The sequence below is a fragment of the Lissotriton vulgaris genome, chromosome 1_1, assembly GCF_964263255.1.
Source record: "Lissotriton vulgaris chromosome 1_1, aLisVul1.2, whole genome shotgun sequence".
Lineage (NCBI taxonomy): Eukaryota > Metazoa > Chordata > Amphibia > Caudata > Salamandridae > Lissotriton > Lissotriton vulgaris.
In genome coordinates, this window is record NC_141685.1 from 324,616,798 (window position 1) to 324,640,252 (window position 23,455).

General features: G+C 44.8%; 1 protein-coding gene across 6 annotated transcripts in view; it reads right to left on the reverse strand.

Moving 5' to 3' along the window:
* The window catches only part of MKNK1 (MAPK interacting serine/threonine kinase 1), a 237,830-nt gene that overhangs the window by 154,643 nt on the left and 59,732 nt on the right, over window positions 1-23,455 (reverse strand). For all 6 annotated transcript variants that reach the window (XM_086952367.1, XM_086952369.1, XM_086952372.1 and 3 more), the window contains 4 exons: window positions 19,206-19,303; window positions 12,392-12,471; window positions 11,219-11,292; window positions 2,082-2,186 (listed from right to left, as the gene is read on the reverse strand). In XM_086952367.1, the coding sequence (XP_086808493.1) occupies window positions 2,082-2,186; window positions 11,219-11,292; window positions 12,392-12,471; window positions 19,206-19,303 (357 nt within the window). The remainder of the gene's footprint in view (window positions 1-2,081; window positions 2,187-11,218; window positions 11,293-12,391; window positions 12,472-19,205; window positions 19,304-23,455) is intronic.

Sequence of the window (23,455 nt, forward strand, 5' to 3'; positions counted from 1 at the left end):
AATATATGACACTTTCCCAAAATGCCCACAATCATCGGTCATCATTGATCCTACCAGGCCCTCTCTTCCTACACTTTAGCGAGAGAGCTTTTTAAAAATCTGCAGAAAAATTAAATCTGGTTCTCCGGCAGACCCCTTAAAACCGGACACTTTCTGTGAAGCCCACAAACTCATTACAGAACACATCCGAGACATCATCAATCTGTCACTCTCCACCGCCAGCGTTCCTTCCAAATGGAAGCAGGCCTGGGTCTCCCCCATCTTAAAAAACCCACCTTAGACCCTTCACTCCCGGAGAACTTTAGGCCCATCTCCTTGCTCCCCTGGCCTGCTAAAGTCATCGAGGCACAAGTCAACAACATCCTGTCCGACTTCCTCCTTACCAACAACATCCTGGATGACTCAACACGGGTTTAGAGCTGGTCACAGCACCGAGACAGCCTTGCTCAGTGTCTGAGGACCTCCGTTCCATTCTTGACACCGGCGGGACTGCAGCACTGGTCCTGTTGGACCTCAGTGCTGCCTTCGATACGGTGTCTCACGAGGTCCTCTTGACGAGACTGGAGGAAGTTGGAGTTACAGGTGTAGCCTTGGGATGGTTCAGAGACTTCCTGTCTAACAGGTCCTTTAGAGTCTCCACCCCTCCTTACATCTCGAAGGAGCATAGCATTGGACAGGGAGTGCCGCAGGGCTTTTTCCTTAGCCCTACCCTGTTCAATGTCTATGTTCGTCCTTTGGCGGAGGTGGCGAGAAGGAATGGTCTGGCACTGGTATCCTATGCAGACGATACCCAGTTGGTGGTGGCTCTGAATAACAACAGTGGTCTGGAAGCCCATCACTTTAAACAGACACTCACTGACATCACCAACTGGATGACGGCAAATTTCCTCCAATTAAACGCCAGAAAAACCGAGATCCTGCTCCTGGGGAAAAACACCTCGTCCTGGGGAGACAACTGGTGGCCTGACATCTTAGGCCCACCCCCCAAGCCTAAGGACTGCGTCAAAAACCTGGGAGTTTGGGTGGACTCGGCTTTAAAATTTACCATCCACACTAAGAAAGTGGCTGCCACATGCTCTGGCATTTTACGTAACATCAGGCCCATTCTGAAGTTCTTTGACTGCCGCACCCGCCAGCTCATTGTCCAGGCAACAATCCTTTCTAGACTGGACTACGCCAGCTCTCTCCTATTCGGAGCGAATCTGGCTGAAACCACCAGATTGCAGAGAGTCCAGAATGCGGCAGCCAGGGCGCTGGTTGGTCTCCCTGGCCATTCTTCTGTATCTGGAGCCTTGAAAAAACTGCATTGGCTCCCGGTGGGCAAAAGGATCCAGTTCAAGGCTCTATGTTTAGCTTTAAAACTCTTAAAACCGCCTCTCCCCCCATGTTGAGTCCCCTCCTGTCTGAGTACACTCCTAGAAGATCGCTCCGCTCAGAGGGGCATCATCTTGCAACCATTCCTCGCATTAGACTGGCCAGAGTAGGCGGCCGTTCTTTCAGTTTCTTGGCTGCCAAGCTATGGAACAGTCTTCCCGAAGCCATCCGGGGGAATTCAAGACCGTTTAACCTTTAGAAAGGCCGTCAAAACTCATCTTTTTCAATAATTTTTTTATTTATCTGTGCTACTTTCTCTCTGCATTTTTGTCTACTCGCAGCGACGGGACGCCCCTTGGCTGGGGCAGCCGTGCGCGATACAAATTCCTATAACATTAACATTAACAAATGGAAAACTAGGAGTTTCTTGCACACAGGCTTAACTGGGCGCATCAGCAATGTAGATTATAAACAACCTTGGCATTGCAGTAGTTGAGAGCTTCGTTTAACTGACACTAAGTTATGCAGAGTAGATGCATATGTTTTTTTTTTTTTTTTTACACATAGAACAAGCTAAAGAGTCTTGGACGTGCTAGAAATTTAAGAAAAGCCATTTTAGATGTAGATCTTTCATTTGGATTGCGAAAAGTCAAACATTCAATCATAACTAAGCACCTGGAAAACCAGATAGGGACAGTATAGATTTGTCTCTTCATATTTCCTATTAACACCTGCTGCACACAAAGCCATTTATTGGAGTTTCTTACCTTTAGTATGGAGGAAATTCAAGGCTGTGGCAATGTCTTTAACCACCTTGCTGGCCTCTCTTTCATTAAAGTGCCTCCGTCTTTGGATGTGACTAAGGATGGAACCTGCAGAAGTGGGTGGTGGTGGGGGGGGGGGATGCACAAAAAAAAAAAAACCACAAGTGAAAATCGGCTCTGGCACTTTAATAGCTATTGATCCATCAATCCGAGCAGCAAAAGCATCTCTACACACCACTTGTTCAGCCATTTTAAATTATGTACTCAGGCTGCACATGCTCATATAGGCTTTGCTTGAGGCTCGCCCATTTGAGATTTCTTTTAATTATTTGGTGGACATTCAAAGACGAACTCCATGGACATTGAAATGCATGCTCACCACATACTGGACACAGGATTCCAACAGCAGGGGTGTCTGAAGCTTAAGAGGACTACACAGATAGCTAGACACCATCACAGCCTGTGCACATCAATCTAGGACTGAAGGCTTGAAGATAGTTGCTCTGGGTTTTCATGCAAGATGGCTTATTAGGAGGTAGAAAGCACAAGGGTGGTGCTATGGCACTGCAAGTGTGGATTTGCATTTTAATGGTGTGGTGCACAATTTAAGGACGATGCAATGTTGGTGCATAGAGATGAGCGGGATTTTCCTAAGTAGGTGGAGGCAAAGACAACAGACCACATTAAAAGCAAATGTGCCACTGCCCTCCTAGTGGTGTAGTTAACTTCTTGTTGAAAAGTTGCCCTTTCTGCAGGGTCACCATGGATTTGTTTACCACTGATTAGCAAGGCTAAAGCGCCCAGAGTAATAAAGTGCCTGTTCTTCCTCTTTCAATGTAATGAAATTGGTATAGCCCCAATTGTACCATATGCTGGGGACTTGTAACAAAGTCAGCTATGCCAAAGAGTACCAAAGGACTAAGTTAAATGACATGGGGAATGCAGCACCCATCATGCCATCCACTCCAGTTTCAACACAAACAGGATTTCAGGCCTATCATGTGTGGTGGTCTACTGTTTGCAGTTTTAAGACTGCAAATTCACCCTGTCAATACAACCCATTTTGACAGATCAAAAACCTCCATATTTAAAAGAAGGATCTGGTTAAACCGGTCCTTACTGTGAAAAGCCTAAAAAAAAATTTTTTTTTAAAAAGCCAGCCTTGCTACAGTGAAAATACGCTTTTTAGGTCTCGCGTATGCACTGCATAGGAGACCTTTAGCTATTGTGCAGCTCTTTTTCCAAGCACATAATCGTGCTTGTGGCAGCATATGCCTAGCGGGAGTGTGCAGCAGGGCACCACAAGTACGCTTATGTGCTTGGAAAAAGAGCAGACTGCTCTGTCCAGCGCGCACACCTCACGGGTGCCCAGCTTGTTGATGTGGAGGCTTCCACAGTGCCCAGCACTGTGCCAAGACGCTGTGATACACAGAAGGAAGCCCCCGCTGTGATGCCAGCGCGCACATGTGATGGGAGGCCTGGCGTCTCATCAGTTATCCAGCTTGTAGGAAAACCATGACTTGAAGAAACGGTTCACAACCTCTTTTATTCTTTCATTTAGTTGCTTCCCTGTGAAATGGATCCAAAGAAGAAAAACTCTTGCGGGAAATGCCCTTTCTATTCCAAAGTGCAGCCTCGGGATGGAGAAAAATAAAAGGTTTTAAATATGAAAAATAAATATACATAAAGAAAGACAGTGGTTACAAAGTGGCCAGATTGGTTTTATTCACATCCAAACGCATCAGCCTCACTTTACAGAATTTGCAGTGAAGCGCTACTTTTGTTTTCTGTGTCTGGAGCGTGCAGGTGTTTTTACTGTTTTCCAGCTAGGGAGAGGATAGCGTGGTATGAACTCCCAAGTATCCAGTGTTGTCGCTAAGACAACTTGAGAGGTGTAAGTAAACATTAAAACCAGGGTTTTTCTGCAAATGGCAGCTCTGTTTGCATGCAGCAGGTCGACGCCCAATACCATGCGTGTATCATGTGGCCAATATACCAGTCAGTTCGCAATGATGATCACCTCACACTGAATGCTGGTCCACAAACAGTACCTCTGAAATATACTGAACTAACTGCGGGAAACATTTTGGAGTGCGACATGAAGAAAGTAGTTTTAATATAATCTGCGTGCCTTCCAAATAAATTTCAACTGAGCTGTAATATCAGTGAGGTAATCTGAAAAACGGTAATCTGAAAAACGGAAATAACCCTCCCCCCCCAAAAAACACGTTTTTAAACTTTAAGCAGTAAAAGGTGGCAACGAAATCTAGACAATCTTGGATGTGTTTTGAACGGTTTGCCGTTATTAGTCTGCATATTACAAAGAAACTATGGAAGGTATAAGGTGTCCAGTCCAACAGCTATAGAGCTGCCCCTTTTTTTTATCATTCTGCAAACACCTCCCCCTTCCAACCACCATGGCCATATCACAAACCGTGGGAAGCAGCCATAAAGTGTATATACATTGTATTTTAATTTTGTAACTCGTCTGTCTTTGTATCCAGTTCCAATATCAGGCTTGTAGCAGTGGGTTACAAATGCAGTGAGTCCCAGATCAGTTCTTGTCCTTCACCCACTGGTACCTTTATTTCCCAGCCCTTTGGAAGCCAAGGTCTCTGATCACCCTGACAGTGTAAGGCAGCAAAAGGCAGAGACCTCCCGAAAACAAATATACTTATTATCAAGCATTTGCAATGCACTAGGTCTTGCATTTGCGAGAGTTTGAGCTATTGGCATTGTAAACTATATCGCCATTTATTTATGTGTTGGTTTTCAAAACAGATAAAAAAGGCATTGTCATGAACAATGCCAATAGCTTAAACTTTCGCAAATGCGACACCTATTACATTGCAAATGCTGGTTTTACAGTGGTAGAGCATTTGACTGCAAATGCTGGTTTTAAAAACATTACATTTGATAATGCTACTTTCGGTGTGGAAGCAGCTAGAAACATCTCAAAGACTCTTTAATAGTTATTCAAAATGCAATTTAAAATGTGAAACAATTCTGCATAGCGATTGAACAAAGAAAAGATACCTCTTGACTGTCTAAAGCCTCTAAAGGCCCATTTGCACTACTAGTACTACCACCACCAGCTAGTAATTAACAGTTGAATAGATGTGAACTGGTACCTTACAGAAGAATAGGTGACCTGAATGGGCACAGGTGACCCCTCTGAACCGAATATGAATGTCAAATCCTCCTTAAAAAAAAAAGGTCTGCTGGTGTTTTTCATAAGATGATGGGCGAGTGGAGGTACTTTAAAGATGCTTCCCATGTGATAGGCAAATGTTAGCCAACACTATGCCATGGCCTTATTTTGTGTCCCTTCCCCAGCCAGGCCAGAGTCACAGTGGCCTGTGTCATTAGAGTCACAGTGGCCTGTGTCATTAGAGTCACAGTGGCCTGTGTCATTAGAGTCACAGTGGCCTGTGTCATTAGAGTCACAGTGGCCTGTGTCATTAGAGTCACAGTGGCCTGTGTCATTAGAGTCACAGTGGCCTGTGTCATTAGAGTCACAGTGGCCTGTGTCATTAGAGTCACAGTGGCCTGTGTCATTAGAGTCACAGTGGCCTGTGTCATTAGAGTCACAGTGGCCTGTGTCATTAGAGTCACAGTGGCCTGTTTGTTGGATTTGCTCTGTCTGGTGTCGCTATACCATTATACTGGAAGATTAAAAGCGTTTCAACTTACTTTGTCTGGATCCTTCCTTTTCTACACTGGGTTTACATAGAGCACTTGTGGCACACTACAAAAGTAGTAAACCGGATGCCAAAACAATTAGGGCATTAGCTCTCCGGTTGCTGAAAACTTAACTTTCGTTCTACCTTAGGTGCTTGTGGGTACAGACCTGCTTTAAGCTGGATTGTGTTAGATGTGGGAGGACACCAGGAATACCATTGTGCACCACCCACACACCTCAGCCCAAGCTTAGTGAGGCTGAGAACGTGAGATAGTTTTAAAAAAACACAACCAAAGCAGGTAGGGTAAGCCCCAGGAACTGTTACCCCATTGGTTAGAGTAACACCTGGAGTCATTCCTTCTGAGATGACAGGACACTATGCGGGCATACAGAAACTCTGCACCTTCTCGGTTAATACCCTTTATTATTGGAAGGGTCCAAAGTGGATAAAAGAATCTTGGTGATGCCTAGGGTGTTAAAACCCATGCATCTATTGGTTGACACGTTTCAGCCTCATCTGGGCTCCAGGAGCCTTCTTGTCCTTCACTTAACATTAATTACATTCATCCAGCACACATAGTACTTACTTACATTTGACAGCTGGAAATCGGTTCGCTAGACTCCGCAATAGTTGCCAGGTCAAAGTCAAGGACACAGTCTGTCTTCCCCAAAGGAAGAGTATGCCAATTCTGCAGGGAATTGCCATCTCGTGCTGTAGGCAATATCCTTGCAGAGAGCATCAATTACACAGCACAGTGTCTTCATGCAAATCATACAGCCCAGGCATCTAAACACACAGGATTACTGTTTAACAGCATTGGGATGGTACACCCTAATTTGTCATGAAAGACCCTTCTCACCACTGAACAGCTTAAATCATTAAATCACAGTAGTTGATAAAAAGAAAAATTGCTAACCACAAAGCGCTTTTGGACTCCATCTGCAACATCTTGTAAACTGCCTTGGATTACTCTGTGTGAAAAGAGCCAGTCCAATGGCATGGTTCAATAATGCCTTACTGATCAAAACTGTACTGAAGAACAACTCCGCTATTCATACGGAGTCTTGCAAGGTTCTTAAATGTCACCAGCTTTATCTCAAATCAAATTTACTTTATTCGATTTGTACCATTAAAAAATCTTAAGTAACCAGATTAAAAAGTTTCAGAGTTATAAATTAAAAATACACACGAGAAATCTATATATAAATCTCAATTCTAGCTGTACTCATCAGTTGGTTCTATAATCCCCTAAAGACGAAACTAAAATTGTAGACAAGTCAGCTTCCTACTAAGTTTAACAAATTATACTTTTCCTTTTTCTCTATATGGTTTTCAAAAATCCAGCCATAACGCCCACACAGTAAACATTTTCAAACAGTTGCAGATAAAAAAAAAGGCGAGAGACATTGCCTCCATCCACCCCCCTCTTCAACAGTGGCAGAATCCATCTAGCTCTTTTGGATGAGTAAAATTTGCAAAATAGAATCACATCTAATCTCAGATTCCACTTTATGCAGACTTCACAATACCTCAAAAAGAAAGTAATTCCAAGAACATCAGGTTAGAATTTCCAACACCGATGAACAGAACAAAGAATCTTAATCAAGCGGATCAGGTTTGTGTACATCGCATAATGCTGCTGCCTCTTTCTGCTTTTACCACCATAAAATTTAGGGCAGGATTCATTGCTCCTAGACCACCATTCTTGCCTTCATCTTTGTGAGAACTCCTTTTCCAGATAAGTGAGCTTTGGTGCAAGGTGCTATTGTAAGTAATTGGTAATACACAGTTCTGAATAGGCAATACGCTAGACCTAACATTTATAAACCTCTGCATATGCAGGTTAATGGCATATGAGGACCAGCATCTCTGAAATATGTTATACCACCAGAAAGTAGGTATGCCAAACACAGTAATCTTGTTGATTACGCACCCAATTACATATGCCCAACAACTAATTTACATCAAACTATGTAGCTTTCATGTGCAGGATTCATTTGTACTGCAACTGTACATGCTTCCAAAAATCCCTCTTTTGAGAAAATAGGAGTAAAAAGGAGAAAAGAGTAAACATTTGTGCCAACGAGTGCAAACCATGGTATTTTCCACATTTTATAGCAGAGTATGATGTCAGTCGTTCTCAAACGAACTTGATGTAGCTATGGAAGTATGCATCCTCCCAACAAATCAATCATAACACTTGTATAGCGCACTACTCACCCGGCAGGGTCTCAAGGCGCTTGGGGAAGTGTCCGCTATTGCTCGAACAGCCAAGTCTTGAGTTGTCTCCTGAAGGAGAGATGGTCCTGGGTCAGCCGAAGATGGATGGGGAGGGAGTTCCATGTCTTGGCCGTCAGGTAGGAGAATGATCTGCCACCGGCGGTGGCTCTTCGGATGCGTGGTACGGCGGCAAGGGCGAGGCTTGTAGAACGTAGCTGGCGGGTGTGCGTGTAGAAGGTCAGGCAGTCGTTGGGGCCCAGGTCGTGGAGAGATGGGTGCGTGGGTGAGGAGCCTGAACGTGATCCTCTTGTTGACGGGGAGCCAGTGCAGGTCCTTCAGGTGGCCGGAGATGTGGCTGCGTCGGGGGATGTCCAGGATGAGTCGGGCAGAGGCGTTCTGGATGCGTTGGAGTCTTTTCTGTAGCTTGGCTGTGGTTCCGGCATAGAGGGTGTTTCCGTAGTCCAGTCGGCTGGTGACGAGTGCCTGGGTGACAGTCCTCCTGGTTTCGGTCGGGATCCATCGAAGATCTTGCGGAGCATGCGTAGGGTTTTGAAGCATGATGAGGAGACGGCGTTGACTTGTCTGGTCATCGAGAGGGAGGAGTCCAGGATGAAGCCCAGGTTGGTTGCGTGGTCTGTTGGCTTGGGAGTAGCGGCCAGGGCGGGGGGCCACCAGGAGTCGTCCCAGGCGGAGGGCGATGGTCCCAGGACAAGGACTTCAGTCTTGTCAGAGTTCAGTTTCAGGCGGCTGTTCTTCATCCACTCGGTGAAGTCTTTCATCCCTTTGTGTAGGCTCGTTCTAGCGGTGGCGGGGTCTCTGGTGAGTGAGAGGATCAGTTGGGTGTCGTTGGCGTATGAGATGAGGTTTTGCTGGCGTGCGATGGCTGCAAGAGGTCTCATGTAGATGTTGAAGAGGGTGGGGCTGAGTGATGATCCCTGCGGTATGCCGCAGATGACTTCGGTGGTCTCGGAGCGAAACGGGGGGAGGCGGACTCTGAGTTCTTCCGGTGAGGAACGAGATGATCCACTCCAGCGCCTTCTCTTGGATACTGATGATGCTGAGGCGTTGAACTAGGGTGCGGTGGCAGACAGTGTTGAACGCTGCAGAGAGGTCCAGGAGGATGAGGGCCGCTGTTTCCCCGTTGTCGAGCAGGGTTCTGATGTAGTCTGTGGCTGTGATGAGGGCTGTCTCGGTGCTGTGGTTGGCTCGGAAGCCAGAATGCGAGGGGGTGGGGGGTGTCTCGGGATCCGTTCGTCTCGAGGAAGGCTGCAAGCTGTCTGTTGACGGTCTTCTCAATGACTTTGGCAGGAAAAGGGAGGAGCGAGATGGGGCAGAAGTTCTTGAGGTCGGTGGGGTTAGCGGTTGGTTTCTTCAGTAGGGCTTTGAGCTCAGCGTGCTTCCAGCTCTCCAGGAAGGTGGCGGTGTCGAAGGAGGCGTTGACGCCCCGGAGTTGGGGTGCGATGATTGAGTCGGCCTTGTTTAAGACGTGGTGGGGCAGGGGTCGGTCGGAGATCCGGAGTGGATGGTGTTCATCATGCGGGCTGTGTCTTCGGTGGTCACAAACAGACAACAAACAGAACATGGTACATTTTTTTGGAGCAGTATTCCACGCAGTTTGGATATCAGTCATATTTTTAAGATAGCTGTCCATCGTTCAGGAATCGCTGTAGATTTGCTATAATAACTTGATTAACGCAAAAAAAAAGTAATCCAGTTGATTGCCAGCACATCATAGTACCTACCATAAGTGCACCCACTGTTTGGTATCCAAATCCTATATGCTCTGCACGTCATACCAGATTAACACCCATTTAAGGAACCTAGAGTAATGAGGTAGAACGGGATAGTGGAAGGGTTCTGGCAAAGCAGACATGGTAAACTGCAGCCACAGCCTGCAACGTGTAGCCCTGTGTAAAAAGGTGTTCCTGCAGCTGAACTGCACCTTGACAGACGGGAAAAGTGGTTTAAAACATACTAAACGGTTTGTAGTGCCAAATCAGTCTCTTCATTTTATTTGTAGCTGTATATAATTCAAACAAAACCCTAGGGTCTCAAAGCACTTTATGCAAGAATAATTACTCAGCATTTGTAAGCAATTCACACTAAGACAATCCGGCAGTAACAAAGGATTGGGTCCCCAGGGACTAGGCATGGCACATCAGCTAAGTGGCAGGTTCCAGCAGTTCCAACTTGTAACCAAGCCTGTGAGGGGGCCCATATATTCAAGGGAAGCAGAACCAAAGCATGCATCAGTGGATTAAGGCATGCAACTCTTGGGTGAGCAGAGTAGGAACTCCCACCCCCTTCGCCATCTTTGAGGTTTTTCCAACCTCAAATAGATGGTCACTACCTCTCCAGAGTTGTAGTTTGTAACTAGCACTTCAGTAGACTACTCTTCAAAGTTCTTCTCCTCATGCACATCGATTGAGGAGTGCTCTCCAAGAAGTCAAGATTTCGGTCTGACATCTGGCAAGATGTCTGTTACACTCCTGTCTCAGCCATCTGCCTATGAAAAGATTTCCTCAATGTCAGCATTAGATGCTCTTCAAATATCAGGGTTAATAAGGACCCATCACTTTGCTTGTAATAGAAGGCACAGTGCACCTTAAGAGTGAGCGACGCTTACAACGCTTCAGAACATTCTTTCTAGGACATTACATGTGGGCTAGTCCGTGAAGAGAGTCCATATTTCATACTGGGGAGTGGAGGGTTTGAAAAAGGCCCCTCATGGTGCTATTCACTTGGTTTTTCCTGAAGCGATACTGCTGACAAGTGTACACCCATTTGAAGCAAATTAGTTAGTTGAAGTCTGAAGTCAAGAGGTCCTCACATTTTATTCCAAACTACCTTCAACTCGCCTCCCCCCACCTTGCTTTGAAAGGTTTAAGGAGATATGGTAGCACAACTCCAAACAGTCACGAAAACCTCTTTGGGGAAAGAAAGCAGGAAAAAAACAAAAAACACAGCAAACTGCAATGGAAGCAATTTATACCAGATCCTACTAATAAGGCTTTTCAATATTGCAGTATTAGAGGGGACTGCTTAATGTCGAAACTGGAAAGGAGGTTTAAGAACCTAGTGTAAAAAGGATTACTTTTAAAGTAATAATTACTTTCACCAAGTTATTCTACTCTTCCTGCCACACCGGTCTCAACAGGTGCCTTCAGAACTTGAAGATTGCATGTAGGAGCCCTCATCACTGGTGTAAATTAAAATGCTTTAAAAAGGGTACTGTACCTCCACGTAACTTCTCAAACACTAGATAAAACCGGTTTTCGTCTTCAAAAAACTCTATCAACTCCAAAATATTCCTAGAATATATAAAAAGTAGGATTAGAAAGATGTGGATGGCAGCACTGACAATTATACATGAAGGCAATAACTTACAATAGGGGGTAAGATTCAGACCAGTATTCGAAGGAATGAAAACCCATATGTAGCTGCTAACAGTAGAGGCGCCACCCTTCACGAAGGCCATCGAAATGCCCTTTAGCTTTTGGGGCTCTGCCACTTCCGGTCAGGGAGTAATCATTGCGGCAGCCGGTAGTAGGTAAGCAAAATTCATGAAATGTGGTTCTAATTTAAAATGAGCATGTGAGACTTAACCACATACCTCCCTTTCCCCCCAATCAACTATCCTCAAACTACTGTTAGCCCCTGATTCCTGTCTTGAGGATACCTTGTTCCCAATATAACAAGCGGCTTACCACATCACGGCATTCTAGTTATTGTTGCCTCGATTTAAACTAGGCTTGGTAAGTTTTGACTTTTTGGTTACAGGCTGAAATCTTGCGGGCCAACCTCTACCTTTCCCGTTCCTCCTGTAGTACTGTTAAATTGGTTAATAGAATTGTTTTCCCACTTCCTCCCTGTTAAGTACTAGATAATAGAAATAAAATCGTTTTCATCACATGTTCATACTGCTACTTGTTTTCTTGTTTTGATGTTTTTGTGTCTTTGTTTGTTCTGGTATCCTTTGTTTACTTAATTTTTTTAATTTATTTCCTATTAATCAACTCTTGAAATTGTCATGTGGAGATGTTCGGCTACATAAACATTTGATAGGTATTAGAAATATGAAACGCACCCCCCACCCCCGATAGAAAGTACATAAATTTGCGAGGCTGCTACTTTCTTGATGTGCCTTGGTCTCCTTTTGTGGGTGTACTCCCTTGAAAGTTACTGCATAACAATTGCACTGTCGTGGTTCAGGAGATTCTGGTAAGAATTGTATTGCTATCATCGTGAAATGGTGGTAAGTGAATGCTTCTCTGCTCACATAGAGCTAGAGCGATGAGGAGATGTGGAGGGGTGGGTGAAGGAGATTATGCCTACCAAAGCCACTGTTAGATCAGGGATCAATGGTCCATGAAAAAAAACGGGGAAAAAACCCTGATTAAGAATACTTACTTGTTGCCTTGGCACTGGTACAGGGTTTCTACTTCACGAAATACTCTGCCTCGGCTATGCCCAGTATTCTTTTCAATAATCTGTATAGAAAAGAAATAAAACACTTAAAGTATTCCCAACGCTGGATGGGGAAAGTGGAGTTAACGGAGGGGCATATAGCAACTGCTGCAACTGATCAATTGCTCACAAAGCAAACCACCAAAGGATTCGAAAGGCGTTCCCAGAACGAGGCTGCATCAGTAGATGTGAAACTTGCAGATTTAGATGATACTTCGTACTCAGTGAAGGCAAAGGACACGGGGATTTAGCTGCATAGAAACCAGCCAGGGTAGGTTGGTTGCCTACGAGTTTGAGGCAACAGAAACATGGCCCTACTATTAAACACGGCTGAAAAAGTTTAAATACAACAACAACCAGAAAAAACGTAAACCAACAATAGGAGCTTTTACCTGCTGGCCAGGTGTTCTGAGACCGACCTTGAAGCAAGCACCTGCTTGGATGCAGCGGAAAGGTTAATCGTCCCAGGCCACTTTATCGCATCAATGTTGGCAGGAGGTGGCAGCATGGCTTTTAATTTAATTATCGACCATACGTACTAGGCATGTAATTTATAGGATATGCCATGGTGTAATGGCCACCTGGGTGCGGTGCTGAAGGTCGCTGCAGCACTCTTGGGGTTCGAGGCAAAGTTTGAGAGGAGTGAACGATGGAAGTTGACGGAATACCCAGATTGCAGGGGGAGAACTGACTGATGCAAGGAATGGAGTCTGGGCCCCCAATCCAAGTGCAGAAGGGTGGGGTACACTTGGAAGGTAGGAAAGTTGGCATTCCTCGGGAACTGCCTAAAAGGTGGAACCGAGGCCTACTGCCACCACATGGGGTCTTCGTGACTAGGTGGAGAAGATCAAAGTGGAAGACAGAAGGAGGCCAAAGGGTCAAACGGAGAATACAATATTAATTTCCACCCAATATAGCAGAGGTAAGGGCACATTTGGTGAGAGGCCCTCCTAAATGAGGAATTGCTATTAATGAATTTTAGAGCAATTCATAACTATTTTCATTGCCGAACATTAAGATCTAGTGTCATTTTAAATGGATACAATGAAATGAGGGATAAATTATCCATATATAAAAAAAGTTGATGCTCAAATCAGTCACCACACTGCTACGTTTGAAGATTTTAAACACTAAAGACAAAATATAAAGCCCAAATAGTAAAAATAGAAAAAAATAAAAAAGAAATTCCAAATCAAAAAGCAAACCAGGAGAATCCTTAGACTGGGCTGCAGGTAAAGATGCTAAAAGATTCTGAGTAATTGTTTGCGAGACAAATGAATGGGGAACAATCAAGCAGGCACCTCATGTCAGTGCGGATGTCGGAGTAAAGCACTTTTAGAACCAGTAATATGGTATGTGAGGCCATACACGCACTTCACTATTATCAAGGCTAACACCTTGCCAATTGCCACCAACATTTGTCCGCATGGTGGTGTGTGCGGGGGTGGTGAGGGAGGAGAGGGCGAATGGGGTGGCATGGCCAATCAAGATGGCCAAATAGTTTTCCAAGCATGTGCTCCGCAGGGCACCCTTCTTTATCCTCAACAGTTCTGCATCTCCTTGTTGTGATTACAGGAATGGAGCAGTCCAACTGTAGTGGTCCAGCCAAGGGAGCCCAGGATGCAGCCAAAAGGCGCTAGTAGACAGTCAGACATGACTGCTCGGTCTTCATCCGACAAATTCACTGGGGCTGAGAGGCTGCTGCTAAGGCGTATGCACAGCCAGGAGTGAAGGCTGAGAAACATATGCCACTGCGCTATGTCCCCACTGAAGTGACAGTTGGACTCGGTGGCAGTAAACCAGGGGTATGTAAGCAGAGAAGCACCCCCTCTTAGGTGCTGCCGGTGGTACATGAGGAGCCGGTGTCCTGGAAGCTGCAGCAGACGATGCTACTTGCAGAGCGCTCCCTGGCCTTGGGTGATCCCACACAGTCTCGGCACCAGATCAAGGACTGCACAAGCCGGCAAGTGAAACTGAGGTGGCGGATTGAAGAGGGGGAGGAGCCAGGGGAAACTTAATTCTGCAAACTTCTCCAGCCCCACCACAGGTTGATAAGACTCTGCACACCATATCACTGCTAACCAGCGTTAGAGCTTGTGCCCTTTCTATAGCTAAAATACTATTGGCCACTCACTTAAGTAGCCCTTTTGCCAGGTCTCTGGGCTAAATCATCCCTTTTTATACATACAGGTCATCCCATAAGGTAGGCCCTGTAAAACCCACAGGGCAGGGTACAGTTCATTAAAAACAATGAAATAAAGCAGGGCGTGCACTTTTAAGTGTTTTGGTAGTGATAAACTCCAATTTAATTTTTCACTATGGCAAGGTCTCACTCATTGGATAACACTGGGATTACCATATTACATCTTTGGAAAGTGAACTCCCAATTCTGACTAAGTTTAGTGTAATTTAACTCAATTTAAAAATCACAACTTATGCTGAAGTTAGAGTTTAAATTCCAGTTTAACAAATGCCACTTTTAGAAATATGGGGCTTTTAGAAGTCTCTTGAATGCACCTCTGGGATGGGTGACCGAGACTTCCTACATTCACTCTAGACAGCCACACACAAACAAAGGATAGGTGTGCCCGAGTGGTCATCTGCATGCAGATGGGCCATCCTGAGCAGGGAGGGAGGAGTGAACACCTGAAAGGGCTGTGTTTGTCCCTACACAAAGAATTATTTACCCTCCCCACCCCCCAATAGTGGGTAGGAAGGTGGAAAATATGTGCAGTACAAAGCTTTCTTTGTAGTCTTCCCCACTTCAAAAAGGCACCACTGGCTATAAGTATTGGATAAGTACACTTCTGGACCTCCGACTACCCTGCCTAGAAGAGAAAAATACTGTGCTGCTGAAAGGGCTGTCACTCTGCTGCACTCTTCTTGCTGTGCTCTTGCCTTACTGAGCCACCTTGCCTGGGTGAGAAAGACTGGGCCTACATCATTTGAACCCAGAGTGACTTTTGTATCAGGAAAACCCATGTACACACACCTAAAGCGAATAAATGTCCTTATATAGGCACAATTCGCATAGCCCTTATTTAGGCATAAGATTCCAGTCCTTATTTAGGCATAAGCCATGCTATCCAAATCTGTCCACCTAAACGTCACGAGTTCTTAGAAACCAGACCCCTAAGCCATTGAACATTTCCCTAGCCCAAGATTGATTTCTCCAAGAACTCATTTATTATGCATGAACCGCTATACCCTAAGGGTTCATTCATGACTTCTTCCTCTGCCTGACTTTACGTCTATGCTAACATTCCTGAGCACCTTCCAGGTACAAATATTCTCTCCTTTACCATGGCAAACCACGGCTCGGCTGCACGGCAAGTAAGGAGGCGACCTCGACTTAGAGGAGCCCGTGTCCCGGCCTGACGCACTGACAAGACGCAGTCATCCCTGCTAGCAGAGAATCCAGCTTCCAGTGTTCCGACTCCCTTCACAGGGTGTTAACATGAGCGGTGGGAATCTCTTTCCGGGTCACGAACTGTAAGGTATGGAGCAGACTAGAACTTAAGAGGGACTCTTGGCATACCAAACTAGATCATACTATAGAATACAGCACCTACTTACCTCGTACTAAACTTAGGTTAGGTACACTGGGGTAGAACTAGTTCGAGAAGCATCTTATGAGAACACGCATTTTTAGCATATGTTATTTATGTATATAAATACGAGTCATAGCTAAGAGATAATGCTAGCGCAGTATTATTTCTTTCTACTGCTTACGCTGTACATAATATATCTCGCATGCGGTCAAGATTGTAACAGTAAATATCTTACACGAGAAATAAGACTGTTCAAAAAATCTTTTATTGAAACGACGTCTACTTTGTGTAACTCCGAAGAAACTAAGCATGCACGATTAGCTGAGTAAACGGTTACCTATTGATTCTGAGAGTGTTCCGATTCTAAAGTGAAACAAAAGTGGTAATGTTTATGCGGTGAGTCCCATGCTCTCCACACCACTGGATGCAAGCAAGCCGGGCTGAAGACGGCTGGAATGCCAGAAACCGGTCCTCGGAAGCTTGTTTCCGGTCCAGGGAAGGCATGGCTTGGCAGTTCGGGCTGGACTGTACCCATGAGGCACAGGGTCAAACTGATTTGCATATGGCCATGTCTGAACTGGGGTGGTGTGGAGTGCAAAAACGATAGATTTAGGCCCAGATCTCTGTACTTGGGTGAATGTACAACATTGTTCTGCATTCTGTCCATCAACTGTGGTTTTTGCAAGTGTTTATGCGGTTGCCAGAAACTACTCCCTTCTTGTTTACAAGGAATTTGCAGTGGCCTCGGATTTAGCTGGCACACAAAGTAAGTCAGTTTAATATACTCGATAGGGGCATACAGACCTCAGTCCTATGCCAAACCTATAGTGTATCTTATTCCAACGCGCAGAGCCTATTAGGGAAATAGGAACTACAATTCCAAGTGCTTACCTCCTGTAGCCAAAGTCTCAGGGACACAAACGATTAAGACCCTCCTGTTCCAACCCTTGGGCTCAAAGTGAGTCTTGTCAATTCAATTCCTTTCTTTACTTCCAAGAAATAAATTCTTATAGAAATATTATACACCCAATTCATTAATATACAGTCACAAATGTCATAAAATCAGCACTACATAACTTAATTCAAACACATCGATCTCTAATTTTGATAAAATAAATGTTAGTCTTTAACCTATTTTAAGTAAAACTCATTAAATGGTCTGCAGTGCATTATAACTCAACTATCAAAGATTTGAAGGAGTAACTAATTAACCAGCAGCATGCAACTAATTTGCCAACTAGAGCACATTATATAGTGCAGTGCGCAAATTGTAATCACGAGGGTCACATTCAATGTAACCTCACTAACAAAGCCAGATTTGCCATCTTAAGTGCAGTGTCTTAATCGGAGCACCCGCTAGTATTGTTGAAGTCAGCCTACCAGTTCACCATCACTACTGACCTGAAAGGTACCAACAAGGGGAGTCTGTCCGGCCAAGTGGTGCCATCCGAGTTCTGGACCCTTGAAAGTGGACCTAGGAGTTTACTGACCTAGGAGTTTACTCCAGTGGAACAGCTGAATCCTCCGCCAAGAGAAAGCAAAAGACACACAATTGATGGACAGAATGCAGAACAAGTCAAAACATTCACCCCCAGTCAAGAAATCTGGGCTAAATCATCATTTTTTTGTTCACCATGCCACCCCAGTTGAGACCTGGCCATTTGCAAATCAGTCTTGACCCTGTGCCTCATAGGAACAGTCCAACCCGAACTGCCAAGCCATGTCTTTCCGGGACTGGAATCAACATCCTAGGACCGGTTTCTCCAGGGAGGACCTGGCCTGGCAGTTCGGGCTGGACTGTTCTCATTTGGCGCAGGGTCAAGACTGGTTTGCATATGGCTAGGTTCAAACTGGAATGGCATGGGGAGCAAATAAAACAATGTATTTAGGCCGAGATCTCTGTACTGGGGTGAATGTATAACATTGTTCTACATTCTGTCCATCAATTGTTCTTTGTGCCTTCTTCCGCTACGAGAACAGGATCAAGAATCACTGCCGCTGCGGGAACCAGACTGGAGCAACATACTCTGACGCACTGCATTGCCTCATGAACCATGGCCTCAGAACCATGGCATAGCTGCCACTGCGTAGAGATCGCGGTGGTTTGTGGATCCTGGTGAGTGGTTCACTGTAGTGAGGTGTGTGGAGAGTGCTGCTACACAGATCAGAGTCATGGCCAGTACGCAAGTACAAGTCCGAGATCTCCATATGGCAGTAGGGGATGCCGTGATGTTAGCAGCAGTCATCTACACCAATGTGCCAACAAACCCTTGTTGCCTGTGTGCAGTGTGTACGCAGGTGCGCCCCCTGCCCCTACCTTATGCCAGAGGGGCTGCCGTTAATTGGAACCTGCTGCTGTGCCGATCACGCAGGGGAGCCACCAGAAGACCAAAAATGTAGGGACCATTCACAGCCACATATATTACCAGCACGTGCATACAACACTGTACAGCACTACATACTAACTTGATGCAAGCCAAGTGAGAGTTTAACAAAGCAGAACTTAACAGGAGTACACCTGTAGGCTTCAGTTCAATGGCCCAGGTATTTATTTATTTATTGCTATTTGTAAAGCGCTACATATACGCCTAGGCGCTAGTTGTTTGCAGTAATCTAGATGATGTTAAGTTCTCTACGAACTCTAGGTAAAAAGGCCTGCTCACTCCTACACTGTATGCTGCTACCAGCACACTTGCAGTTTAACTCCCAACAAAAACAGTACCTTTTTACCTCTACAAGATTAGCGCTTTGGGCACCCAGACACCCCCTGGGTCAATAAGACAACAATCTGTGATATAGGACATCAGATTTCACCCATGATAAAAAAAAATTAAAAACCACCAGGGATCAAGACATCGTTGCTGCTGGGCCACTCAGGGAAGGGGTACAAGTCTGGCACCATGGGAGGGACTTAAGTCCCAAGAATAATGAATTTATAGCATTTATATTCTAATGCCATGGAGACTCCAGTTAGTCATGTAAACTAGACTTCATTATGCACATCACCAAGGAAATAAAAGACTGCTTCCAAAACCTCCATGAAGTTCTTCGCATAAAATACAGTGCATTTGAAGAAAATAAAACGATGTGCTGCAGTCACAAGTATGAAATTATATATAGGAAAAAGGTCAGACATTTTTTTGGGTCAAGACTAAATGGCAGGCACTGCTCCTTCAAGAATGCGATACGAATATTACCTACATTACCTTGACTGCATAATCTTGGCCAGTCTTCAAACTGACACAACCTTGTACTTTTGCATATGCGCCTTCACCGAGAAGCTCGTTTGTCAGCTTGTACAGGCCTGCCGAAAGAAAAGCCTCACTTTATAAAAATGTACATACAGAAAGTTGTGGACAATACAGCAATTACAGTCAAGGCATGCTTCCGACTTTCATTACAAATAAGGTCGGAGATACAATAGTCAGGGAAATAGCTTCTGAAGTTAAATGCAGCTCCTTTTTCGTCTAGCTGAAAGCTCAAACTATAAAGACTTCCATTATCTGGACAGCAATCCAATCAAATAAAGTGCAATCACAAAATAGAATTATTATTTATAACATGGCCATGTCAAGGAAGAGACTGCTTCGCTTCCGAAAACGTTTGCGGCATGTATTTTCAGATTTAAAAAGGTAATTTCCGTAATGAACTAGGTCTAGCTCATCTGAACACTAGAACGTAGCAAAATACAATGCTATTACACAGATAAAAAAACTTGCTATAACAAAATTATAATGTGGCACATGAAGGCAAGAAGACATTTAATTTTCTAGCTCCTGAACTCCGGGCCTACTAGATGTGTGCGGTGCGATCTGCATTTTTCAAAGAGGTAGTTAAATTTTTCCTAATTTGTGCTTTCAACTTATTTCCAACTTTGGTGGAAACATATGTGAAATCTATGGGTGATCCTGGAGAGCTATTGACACTTATACACAAGGCCTTGCTGCATTCAGAATTTTGTCTAACTCCATGTTTTCCCAAATAAACTAACCAATTAAATAAAAAAAAGATAGGCCATGATTAGGCCAAAAAAAAAAAAAAGAAAAAAGGGACAGTGTTTTTATTTGTAACTTCCGGTCAGGATTGCAGATTTACAAATGCAATATACCACTACATCCACTATACCCTTTTGGTTGCAGATTTATAGGGTTTGTAGGTTTTCCAAGAACCCAAGGGATCCAGAGCGAACAACTGAGTTGGACCTTACAAAGCTGATTCATTGTGTACTTGGTATAGAGTAATTCATATGGTAAAATATGAAGAGTGAAAACTGGGTATCCAGGAAACCTATGCATTTCTGAAATTTACAAATCACTGCTCCTGAACTACGTCTCTGATCTCCATCTCTGAATTTGTGGGTACGCATACTAGCATGCGATTCGAAGGGCATTTCTCAAAAACGTCTTACACATTGGCTTGCATTTGGAAGGGACAACTGAAGAGAAATGCAATGGATATTAAACAAATCTACTTGTGTGTTCACCCAAGTCTTCAATAAAAATGGTAGCTGACTAGTGTGGGAAGCCTGTGACCCTCAAGACGCAACAGACATACTATTAGTCCACTGAAAAGTTTTAGTTTTTTTTTTTTAAATGTGGTTAGCTGTAGGTTTTGGGCCCTTGCTCAGCTGGCACCTAGAGAAACCAGGGTCATCCCAGAGTGGGGATCTCTTACCAGATTTCTTAACCAGGAGCCTTTGCAACCCTCAATCTTTGATTAAAAACTCACAATTGGGCAAAAAACTTCTGGAATCTGTGGGTAGACAAAGTCCCTATCACACTGGAACCCCTCAAAGTCTCCCAGTAAGATTTTTAAAAAGTGCTACCTCACTTGCTGGTTAGACCTAAATAATTTGTGGTCTGCCCGCTGACCTCTGCTCAGGCATTCAACAACCATGCCAGGAGGCTGGCTAAAGAAGTTTCCCTGGATTCACCATTCTCCAAAAAGGCAAACTTCCTCCAGGTACAACTAGATCCCAAATCGCCTGAATTGTTGCAGTAATACATGGTCATTAGGTTGTGAGCGAAGACCAGCACCAGCCTCCCTTGGAGAGTTGGTTGGAAGACTTTCAGCATCAGTGGGATGTCAAAAAACTCCAGGAAGTTTGTGGAGCGGATGCTTTGACAGACAAATCCATCATCTTCACCTCTAAGAGATGGCCTCCAACCCAGAGTAAAGACATCTACCACTACTGTGAGTGGGTGGGGTAGAAACAGCAGCCTGATGCAAGACCGGTTAGTTTACACCTACCGTCACTGAAGGTCCTAGGCAGTCTCCTACCTGGATCGGTGCCCATTGGAAATGGAGGTTAAGCTGCAAGGTCTTTATGAGCCAGCTTGTGCAAGTGACGAGGAGGGTAGACAAAGCTAAGAGTTTCAGAAGCCTGAGACATGTAGACATTTAAAGCGTGTTTGGATGGTGCACTAGTGTGGTGGGTAAAAAGAACTATAACCATACATTAACCAATATAAAGCAGACAGTTCTAAAATGATCTTTTATGCTAGCAAAAATGGAGAGGGGAAAGAATTCCGCCAGAGAGCTCTTGAAGACAGTTACTACATTATCTAAACTCCAACAGGGGAATGTATTTGCCCCGGATCAAGTTCTGAGACAAAATGGCTACTTTCAGTCTAAGGTTCAGACAATATATGAGGAACTAGAGGGTCAGAGCTCCAGCCGGCCTCCTCAGGCTGAGCTCACAGAAAATGAGGCATCCATCACTAGCCACCGGACTTGTTTCTCCCCAATGACAGTGGGCATCGTTTATGACTGGCTACTAAATCGGGATCCCCGACAGATCCATGCCCGCCAGACAGCATTCATGGGGTCTCGAACAAAGTTAGTGGTCAACTTGTCCCTCTCCTGAATAATGTTATTAAGACTGGCGTCTTCCCAGCTTCATGGAAGAAACCTGTATCAGGCCAGTTTCAAAAAAACCTTTGCTTGACCCTTTCGAAGTAAACTACCGTCCGATCTCCTGCCTGCCCTTAACAGCCAAAGTTTTGAGAAAGGCCATCAACTCAGAGCCCACGGTGTACTTTAATATCAACAATCTTCTAGATTCAACTCAACATGGCTTTCGATGGGACCACTCCAAGGAGTCCACATTAATCTGGCCACTAAGAAATATGTTGGCAAGTTGATGTGGGTGGCAGGGTTATCCTTATCCTACTGAACATATGAGCCGCGCTCGATACGGCTAACCATACTGTACTTACGGGACAGCTGGAGACATTAGGAATTTGAGACACCGCGCTAACCATGCTCACCTCTTTACTGAAAACCAGAGAACAGAGGGTGTGCTGGGATAACCTTGAATATGACAAATTCTATCTTCCTGGGGCAGTTCCACAGGGGTCAGCTCTCATATCAACATTGTTCAATATTTATGTGACGCCATTGGCTAAATTAATCGGGGACCACAGCTTCTCGCAAGTATCGCATGCAGAAGATACTCAAATTATTATTACTACTATCTCCTTAACGGCAGACCGTGGCAGACAGATTCTACAGTTGTCTTGGGCACATCATGTAATGATGCACAAGAACGATCTAAAATTAAATATGGATAAAACCGGTTATGGAATTTGGAAATGGTGCCCACCCCACCGGGAACCAAGCATGGTGACCGGCAGTGGCAGGAGTTGGTCCAGTCCCTGTAAACAAACTGAGAAACTTAGGTTTTTTATGTGATGTCCACTTCTCAGGGCAGAATAACCAGATGACATCAGCCTGCTACTTCCTTTTAAAAAGGTAACATAAAATTCTGCCATTTCTCCCTCTGATGTGGTTATCAAAGGGGAAGGACAGATTTGTAGGCTGTTAATCGGTCCAGCGTAAACGCCCTAGATGCATTTAACAAAGAAAAGAGTACGAAGTTCCTAGGTGATATGGTGGTCACCATTAAAATGCCATGGCTAGTGAGGTCTGGCAGCGTATTAAAGGAGGTACAAAAGGGGCAGGGGCGGGGGGGGGGGGGGAAGAAAGACTACTTTCAGAACTAGGGCTCACACCCAGCAAGGTGTCATGATTCATTTGAGCCTGCTCCTCGTTGGGCCGGCGCAGCAATGCCCAACAGGCACACTTAAAGGGGCTCTTTGTCGGAGATCTTTTGTTCCTTGCCGTTCCTTGACTGACTGGCAAGCCCATCCTCATTGGCCACTCATTGTCATGCAGCAATACATGCATCTCTGACCAGCTCTAACACCTTCTTAAACATCCAAGGTGCAGAGGTAAGAACGATGGTTAGAGCAACAAATTGGAATTCATCAGATACCCACCAAGAACTGAAAGTAGAGTGTGGGACTGCAGGATGGGTGCATGAAAATACATATCCTGTAAAGTCAAGGACACCACCCAGTCTTCTGGATCCAGAGCAGAAAGAACCTGAGCCAGAGTGAGTATTTTGAATATGTCCTTCCGTAAGAGGTGGGTGGGAGGTGAACCAACACTACCT